The sequence below is a fragment of the Culex quinquefasciatus genome, chromosome 3 (assembly GCF_015732765.1).
Source record: "Culex quinquefasciatus strain JHB chromosome 3, VPISU_Cqui_1.0_pri_paternal, whole genome shotgun sequence".
NCBI classification, from domain to species: Eukaryota; Metazoa; Arthropoda; class Insecta; order Diptera; family Culicidae; genus Culex; species Culex quinquefasciatus.
The window spans coordinates 116285803-116295244 of record NC_051863.1 but is presented as its reverse complement, the minus strand read 5'-3'; the positions used below and the strand labels follow the sequence as shown (position 1 = coordinate 116295244).

General features: G+C 40.8%; 2 protein-coding genes across 2 annotated transcripts; both read right to left on the bottom strand.

The window, feature by feature from the left end:
• Positions 1 to 1068: 1068 nt before the first annotated feature.
• LOC6040011 (venom carboxylesterase-6) lies at positions 1069 to 3208 on the bottom strand. The gene is made up of 4 exons (XM_038264892.1): positions 3007 to 3208; positions 2105 to 2951; positions 1584 to 2052; positions 1069 to 1528 (listed from the first exon to the last, which is right to left on the bottom strand). Exons 1-4 carry the CDS (start codon positions 3103 to 3105, stop codon positions 1111 to 1113), a joined length of 1833 nt encoding a protein of 610 aa, XP_038120820.1. The 5' UTR covers positions 3106 to 3208; the 3' UTR covers positions 1069 to 1110.
• A 1824-nt stretch (positions 3209 to 5032) lies between these two features.
• Positions 5033 to 9414, bottom strand: LOC119769216 (40S ribosomal protein S14-like). Its single transcript, XM_038261136.1, has 3 exons — positions 9395 to 9414; positions 6217 to 6381; positions 5033 to 5470 (listed from the first exon to the last, which is right to left on the bottom strand). The coding sequence occupies exons 1-3, from the start codon at positions 9412 to 9414 to the stop codon at positions 5245 to 5247; spliced, it is 411 nt and encodes a 136-aa protein (XP_038117064.1). The 3' UTR covers positions 5033 to 5244.
• Between the last annotated feature and the right edge of the window lie 28 nt (positions 9415 to 9442).

Below are 9442 nucleotides of genomic sequence, written 5' to 3'. Positions count from 1 at the left end.
GTCTAATCTTTACGATAACAATATTTTCAGATTTCTAAAATCTGACCTAACATTTGAAAATTGCCAAATATGCCTTTATAGCGGAATTGGGGTTAAATGGACCCTAGATGATTTGTGCGGTGCAAGTGGTTATTTTTACTGGATTTCTGGGACATTTTCACATAAGTTAAGTGCATTTTGGATGGCCGCATAAAGCCTCTGCTCTAAATACAGAACGATTTTCAAGAAAAAATGTAAAAAATGGGGAATTGGAGCAAAATAGACCCTTTTCCGTTTCGTGCGGTGGATGAAATCATCACCAATCGATTACCTGGATTTTTTCACATAAGAAACACTATTTTTCATACCAGGGAACCAGCCGCGTTCAATTAAGTCCGATTTTGGGTTCCATTTCGCCCTCTGTGTACTGGATGTTATAGGCTCTTTTGAAACAGCACACGATTTTGAACCAAACTAACACGTAGCCTAATGTGTTGAACAAACTCACTTTGCGTTTTTCTCAGCTTGCTCTTTATGTATACATGGGCAGTTAATTGAATACAAAAGTTATATTGTATCAAAAACTCTTATTATTATTCGTAATTTTGTCTTATTTTTCCGCCACGTTACCGTTTGATCATGTTTCAAAGAATTCTTTTGTTTATGGTAAATATAACACACTTCTGTACTTGATGCTTGTGTAATTATTTTAAATCCCTCCAATCTACTGAAGCGCGCACATTTTTAAAAACAAACGAAACACTTTCTGGGAGAGGGGGGGGGGGGGGAGCTTATCCTTTAATTTTCTCGATCCTTTTGATTGCACAGTACACCGTTATCTTCTCATCTTACCTACCCGGCCCTGCCCGGAACGCACTGTCGAACGATTCTTCAAAGAGATTATTTTATTTGCAGGTCGGTTCAGAACCCGGCTGTCAACTTCACTTTCTTTTAGGCCTCTTTTGATAAGGATTAAGATTCCGTTGCCACAACAGGTTAATTAACTTTATGCGTTCGACTTGACCCCGAGGTCAGCAGGTTTTGTCTGGTTGGTGAGAAGGAAGTTGGAGCAGTGAAAAATGCTACGAATTGAGTTCTTTATTTGGTTTATATTTCGAGTACGACTACATTCTATGCATCCCGCACCAAATAGTTTCCGTAATGACGTCCGAACAGCTCTCGCCAGAACTGAATGCGCTCCAGGAACGGATTTTCAACCATTTTAGACTCCTCATTCAAATCAGCAGCCACCAGAGTAAATCCTCCATCTTCAACCGGCGGAACCGGTTTCCAGTCAAAGTCCACGCCACCATCGGCCGGCGTTGGATTTCCAAACTTGGCAAAATTGGTCCACATCCGACACATGGTAGACCGGAAGCGGTCCGCTCTGGATCCCGGCTCAACGTTGGTGTCCATCATCCTCGAGCTGAACAAGTAGAGTGTCTCATCGGCGTGACACACTCCGGATAGGTGGTCCGGAGCGGAGAACAGCTTCCTGAACTTGTTCAACTCACCCTCGAAAGAGGCGACGTAAAAGAATTGGGGTGTCCTTGAATGTAAAATCAATTGAGGATTACGAAAGTTACAAAATTTCACGACTGTACTTGGGCTGATAACGAGCATGGAGTTCAGCTGCGACGTAAGCGGCCATAACGAACATGTTATCGGAAACGATATCTACCAAAGATTGCAAGCGTTCTTCGCTGATATCATCGGATCCGAAGAAAAAGGCTTTAATTTCATCAGCCACCTCTGTGACGCGGTCCTCAAACTGAAGCATTTCCAGTGGAACCAATTTGGTGGGATTTACTCTATACTCTGCGATGCTGCTCTCCACTGTTCCGGCTATAAGAAGTCCCTCACTGCTAGTGATCCCGTTCATCATTGGAATGCTCGTCAGGTTGGGATTCATTATCAAGGTTATGAAATTCTGCGTTAGGAATGGTTCTTCTGCAGTTTCAAGCTCAACAACTGGGGTAAAAGCAAAGAACATATCCGCCAGCTTTTCCTTGTCCGTAATAACAAGTTGACACTTTGCGAACAAGTCAACCGCAGAAGCTTCCATGAGCTTTCCTAAAAGAAGAAGACATAAGCACTCACCATGACTTCCAACAACCAAACTTACTGAGCACATCCTGATCATCACTGGATTCCGCTCCAAACAAAGCCGCCAATCGTCGTGCTTTCCCTTCGCCGTCAGCTTGTAGAACCCACGGATTGTACGAAACACCGGACATACAAATCGCCTTGTGGAAGTACTGTCTTGAGCTATCGGCCAGGTAGTTCAAGTGCACCGACGCACCTCCGGCACTTTCCCCAAATAGCGTAACATTGCTCGGATCTCCTCCAAAGTTTCGGATGTTCTCCAGCACCCATCGTAAAACACATCGTTGATCCTTGAGTCCCATGTTGCCGTGAATCCCCGCCGCTGGGAAGTACATGAATCCCAGTGGTCCCAGCCGATAGTTGAACGTAACCACCACGACCCCTTCTTGAACCAAATACTCCGGACAATAAGCTACGCTATTCCCACTTCCCATGTTAAATCCCCCTCCATGGATCCAAACCATGACCGGCAATCCTTTACCCGTCTCAATGCAAGGAGTCTGAACATTCAAGAACAAACAGTCCTCCGACGCATTCTCCGCAGCTCCCGGCTCAAAGTACATGACTCCAAAGGCGTTGCTTCGCTCCTTCTTACAATCCAGCAGATCGACCCCAAAGCTTTCCAGTGGAACCGGTGGCTTAAACCTTAACTCCCCAACCGGAGGTTTAGCGTACGGAATACCGCTAAAGCGGTAGCTTTGCTCTCCATTTGGAAGAGACACCTTCTCACCCTCCAACTTTCCAGCCTTGATCGTGACTATTACGTCATCTTTTTTGGGAGTGGCTTCCACAACTACAGGCTGCTCGACTGGAGCAGCAGAAAAGGGTACCGCAACTGGTTCCGGCACGATCAGCTCTTGCTTAACCTAAAACACAACACTATTTAACCCTCAATCTTACACAATACTCAACCAAACTTACATCAGCGATGACCGTGGGAACTGCAGCGATAGGAGGAGTCGTAGCGCCATGGCCGTTCCGCGTGACAACCGGAGGAGTGTAGAGCTTCCGAATTACCATGTTCGCACCGGTGGGCTAGCAATGATCCAATGAGTACGAGCACTCGGCTGTCGCAAGATAACGGGCGCCGCGTTGTGAAACAAACAAAAATTACACCACCCCCCGTACAAGATAAGGGTCTGCGGTTTTGGGATGGCTAAGATAAACACTTTTTTTTGGCAATAATCTCAGGTGAGCAAGGTGGGTTTTTTGGGGGTGTAAATTTTAGTGTTTATGAGAAAAACTGAAAACTTATAAAGATTTTGTGTCGATATATTTTACATAACATTTGTATGAAATACTGTAATTGTTTATGAACTAACTAACACATGGTTTGTGGATGGCCTTGTAAGGGTATAATGGAATTTTACTTTCCCGTTGAAAAGAAGAGCATCACCACCTCCCAACTTACAAATCCTTTTTTTTAAGTGTAGTAAAAGGTTTACCAATTCCCAAGAGGGGAACCCACTTTCAAAATGGAATCAGTTAATTTTTCCTTAGCTAATTATAGCATCTGGAGCAACACAAAAAAAAAGGATGGCATATTCGGCATATTCGGAGCACCAACTAACTCGGTACAATTTTGTGGTAATTTGTCAATAGGACGCAATTTTGAGTTATGTTTCATCAGTGCAAGTGGATGGTTTTGTTTGTGTGCAAAGTGAAAATAAAACCAATCAGAATTGTGAGATGGATTTTTGTGGTGTTTTTTTTTTGTGCTGTATTCGCGATCGTGAAAATCAGAAGTGAGTCGCGCTGTAGTTATTAAACAAGATCGATCTTGGAAATTATTTATATTAATCGGTGAGTTATTGTGTGCTAAAAGCCCTTTCTTCTCATCGCTGATTGGAAGGCAAGTTAACGGTTGAGTTCGTTAGGTTTATCGCGTAGCAACATTATTCTGATTCATCAAGAACGTTGTGTGGTGCGCGAATCTTTTTTTGTGTTGAAAAGACCTTCCCATAGCTCCGTAGCTCGAAGGGCTCGACAACGGGTGTGTTAAGCCTTCTCTATAGCATCGTAGCTCGAGAGGCAACGAAAACCAATACCTTATCTAGCTAACAGAAAAAATATCGGAAGGCACTTGATGTAGCGTCTATTCCGTTACAAATTTATGAATTAAAGGACGTTTGAAAAAAATACTTTTTGCAATTCCGTCGTGAAACTACTCACTTTTCCTGTCATTCTTGAACGACGAAATAGCCTACTTTTCTGTACCAAAAATAACAGAATCGAATAGCAACACTTTTCAAAATAAATGCTAAAAAGTTCTACTTTTCAGCACTCAAATGGGTGATTCGATGAAAAATACGTTTATTCGGAAAATCGGGCGTCTAATTTTACATAAAAGTCCCTCTGACATCAAGTTTCTATCTCATCACCTTTTCAGGCTGCAAATTATTGAAATACATGCCTTTTTTCGCATGTTCAAAAATTGAAGGGTCGTACCGCCCCTCCGTCACGAGATATCAAAAAATGGACCACGAATTCGTGATCAGGGATAAAAGTTACCCTTTAGAACAAAGTTTCACGCAAATCAAAGAGTTGTCGGGGCAACTGCTGTGTGAGTTGGCGGAGACTTACCCTAATATCATTTCTCGGTGACCAAAACAATATGGGAACAATTTTAATTCTCAGTTGGATTTATTTGAGGGTTAGTTCTCATCCCAAATAACCGCGGGACTGTATAAGGTAACTTTAAATCCCCTCTATATCAACATATAAAGTTTGTCTATAGAGTCTTGAAACTTTATATTCACTTTATACGCATGGAGGTAAAATTGAGTGGCGAAGTCTAGAGTTGATATAAAGTTATACAGCGGTAAAACGTCAAAATACTACTTTACCGACAGAACAAAAATAGAAGAATCAAAAAGCTTGGCGCAGCTCTTTCTCTCTCTTGGGAGAGTGCTTTTACGCTGGGATGACGATTTTGAAAGTTTGCTTGTTTTTTTTTGCTGTGTTGCTTTGCTTTCGAAATTCTAAACTGCGTGTACTGAGATGTTTCACCTAGATGCCCTGCGCCAACCGTCTCGTCCGTCCTGAAATATGTTTATTCAGATGATTTTTGCCGACTAAGTCTTCCTTGAGGAACAACTTCAGGAAAAACTGAAACACCAGATTAAAACAGAGCATTTATTTATGTTTATACTAATAGCACTAAATCATAAAATTCTTTGACGAACAGGACAGAGCACGGTGCGTCGACTGAGCACCCGGTCCCGGGGTCTTGGTGCGGTTTCCGCCGGTGGCACGCAGCGTGATTCCGAGCGACTTGCACTTATCGGCGACGTCCTGAGCAGCCAACAAAGCGGCGTAGGGCGAGACCTCGTCACGATCGGCCTTGGCGTTCATGTTGCCGGTGACGCCCCAAGTAACCGTGGGACTGTATATGGTAGCTTTAAATCCCCTCTATATCAACATATAAAGTATGCATACAGAGTCTCAAAACTTTATATTCACTTTATACGCATGGAGGTAAAATTGAGTGGCGACTGGTAGAGTTGATATAGAGTTATACCACGGTAAAACGTCAAAATACTACCTTACCGACAGTATTTGAAATAGAAAAAAAAGCTTTGCGCGCAGCTCTCTCTCTCTCTTGGGAGAGTGCTTTTCACGCTGGGATGACGGTTTTTGAATGCTTGTTTGCGTTTTTTTGCTGTGTTGTGCTTCATTCAAGATTCTAAACTGCGTGTTGATTTGATGTTCAGAGATGTTTCACCTAGATGCCCTGCGCCAACCGTCTCGCCCGTCCTGAAATATGTTTACACGTATGATTTTTGTCGATAGAGTCTTCCTTCAGTTAGTAGCATGAAAAAAGAATACACTAGCCAGGTTGAAACAAAGTACATATTTATTAATCAATACACTTCATACCTTTACAAGATATTGATAATCTTCACAATATTCATCGACGAACGGGCTAGGACACGGAGCACCGATTGCGCACCCGGTCCCGGGGTCTTGATGCAAGTTCCGCCGGCGGCACGCAGCTTCATGTGCAGCGAGGCGATTCCGAGGGACTTGCACTTTCCGCCTACGTACAAAGCGGCCACATATCAGCGTAGGGCGAGCCTCGTCACGATCAGCCTTGACCTTCATGCCGCCGGTGCTCCGCCAGATAGTTACTTGCCCAAAAGATCCGTAACGTGGACGAAGGTATAATTGAAGCTGGCGTAGACGTATGCCACTCCGAACACGATCTCGTCCAAGTAAAACCTGGACCTCCTCCAAACGATTTTTCCTGCATCAACAAAAATACCACCAAATACTGCCAAACTTTTTTTGCTCTCACTAATGTTGAGTTAGTGTTTTGAAACATTTGAAGAAATGTCAAAGTGTGATGTAACTTTAAAAGCTTACTTTACATTGATATATAAGGCTTACCATTAATGCTTTGAAACTATAATTGGCTGTTCTATATGTCATTACACAGTAGATAATAATGTTTCAAGCTACAAATGTTTCAAAACATTGGGAAAGACTATTCAAAGTGTCATAGCATCGTGAAAGTTTATTAACATTCCAATGCCCAAGGCTCCAAAAAAGTTGGAACGGTAACTTCAACTCGCTGGTTCTCGGGCATAACTCAACCAATCAAGATGATTCATCTTTCCAGTGATTTGTTAGGATGTCTAGATGATTCTAGACCTTTGCAGAACTTAATTTGATCAAATCTGTAATTTTTGCGATCAAAAACATCGTTCCAACTTTTTTTTTTCGCGTGAAAAAAAAAATCGCCGAAAATTGCGCGGAGGCAGTCGTTTAAAAAAAGTTGGAACGACGTTTTCGGCGCAGAAATTACAGATTTGATCAAATTAAGTTCTGCAAAATTTTAGGATCATCTAGACATTCTTACAAATCACTGGGAACAAGAATCGTCCCGATTGGTTGAGTTATGCCCGAGAACGGGCGTGTTGAAGTTACCGTTCCAACTTTTTTGGGAGGCTTGGGCGTCCGTGTAAGTTGGACATGCGTTGGGCGTTCCAGTGTTAAGAGTGGATTTCGAGTTTTGATTTAGTGCTTCTGGTTACTTGGGAAGGGTCGTATCAACAAAGTTCAAAAAAGCAAAATATAGAGAATTTTCTCAACTTTTCAAAAACATTTTGTTCAAAGATAGGCAAACATGTGCACTAATTTGAAAAAATTAAAAACTTCGACTATTTTCAAAAAAGTTACCTATAAATGACTTTAACTTGAAAACGGTGCACTTTGTCAAAAAATCACTAAAGTACTTTTTGATTGCAAATTTGATTTTAAATCAGAAAATGATGTTGAAAAAATTTTGCGACCAATTTTTCGATTTTTTAAAGAAATCAGTATCGATTAAAATAATCATAACTCGGTCAACGATTTTTTGCACAACCTGGAAATTTCTGAAAAGTTGGCTTTTGATGTCCCCTTAAACATATAAAAAAATGATTTAGTTTTAGTGACAAAAAGTTAAATAAAAAATCATCAAAATAGTTTTTACCGTGTGTAGTCCTTATCCATACCTACAACTTTGCCGAAGACACCAAAACGATCAAAAAAATCCTTCAAAAGATACACCCAGAACTGGGCATCTGCATACGAGATTATAAAGAGCACGGTTCGGTAGTAAAATGGTACTGTGTGAGACTGAGAGGATAAATCCAGAAACTACCGAGAGTACTTTACTCATGGGTTCATTTTCCGAAAAAGTTTATCCATAAAAAAAGTACCGGAGCTGGTACTCGAACCCAAGACCTTCGGCTTATTGAACCGTGCCTTTGCCATATGGGTTCTGTGACTAAATGGCGGTCATTTGACCATATAAGCCACTCAATAGGATAAACTGTTTCAATGAACGAATGAACACGCGAGAGGTCTTTACTCACGCAGAATAGTACTTTCCTCACGTTTCTTTTCGTTAACTTTGGGTGTACAGATTTTGGAATTTTCATACAACATTTTTGTATGGACCGCTGCCAAATTTGTATGGAATATTATATGGAAAAACTAATGATGTAAAACACATGAAACAAAATGCCAATCTACTGAAAAAAACGTTACTTAATCCACCCTTAGGTGGTTGGCGCCTTCCTCACATTTAAAGGGTGCTATCCAAAATGCAAAAAGTGCGTAAATAACACTTAAGTGCTTATAACTTTTGATAGGGTTGTAAGATCTTCAATGTTTTGGACGCGTTAGAAAGGTCTTTTGAATACTCATCCTACGATAGGTCGCATGAGAGATCCGGACAATGTTTCCATCAAAATATCTGAGATCCGGCCTCCAAAAAGCTATAAATAACACTTAAGTGCTTATAACTTTTGATAGGGTTGTCAGATCTTCAATGCTTTAGACGCGTTGGAAAGGTCTTTTGAATACCTATCCAATGATAGGTCGCATGAGAGATCCGGACAACGTTTTTATCAACATATCTGAGATCCGGCCTCCAAAAAGCGTATAAATAACACTTAAGTGCTTATAACTTTTGAGAGATTTGTTAGATTATCAATGTCTTGGACGCGTTGGAAAGATCTTTTAAATACCTTTCTGAAAATGTATAGCATGACGGGGTTTCTTACAAAAACTACCCTTTTTACAATCTTCCGGACTTTTGTTAAAATCGTTTTTTTAGCATATCTTTTGAAGTACTTAACTAAACTGCATAATTTTTAATAGTGACTTATGGGACCCCAAGACAAATCGAATAACGCCAAAACGGATAAAATCGGTTCAGCCAATGTCGAGATAATCGAGTGACAAATTTTTGATCAACATCCCACCACACACACAGACATTTGCTCAGAATTTGATTCTGAGTCGATAAGTATACATGACGGTGGGTCTAGGAGGTCTAATTGAGAAGTTCATTTTTCGAGTGATTTTATAGCCTTTCCTCAGTAACGTGAGGAAGGCAAATAGTTCTCCCATTAAGGTATTCACTCGTTTCACCCCCTGATCAATCATTTTATTTTGTTGCGCGTGCATTATGAGCTAAACGAGTCAAGTACGCTATTTTGTGCAGCTTTTAACTTCACCATTTTACCATTACCGATTCACATCAAGATTGCAATCCTGAGATTTTTTTACAGTTAAATTATTACAATATCAAATCAATCAATTTTGGAAATGTCATTGACTTTCCTTATTAATGCGTACCAGATCTTTTTTTATAAATTATGTTTTTTACTGCCCTCTAATTTTTTAAAATAATTTCGAAAGAAGGGGGACAAAAAAATCTAAATAAAATTTTTATTGGTCTTATGAGTCGACAATTGCAAAAAAAATGCATTAAACACTCGAGATAACCGGTCCATGAGTATATGTGTTAGGTTACGTATTGCTGCACCAATGCATCGTTCTCGTTTCGAGCGATAGTTGAGGG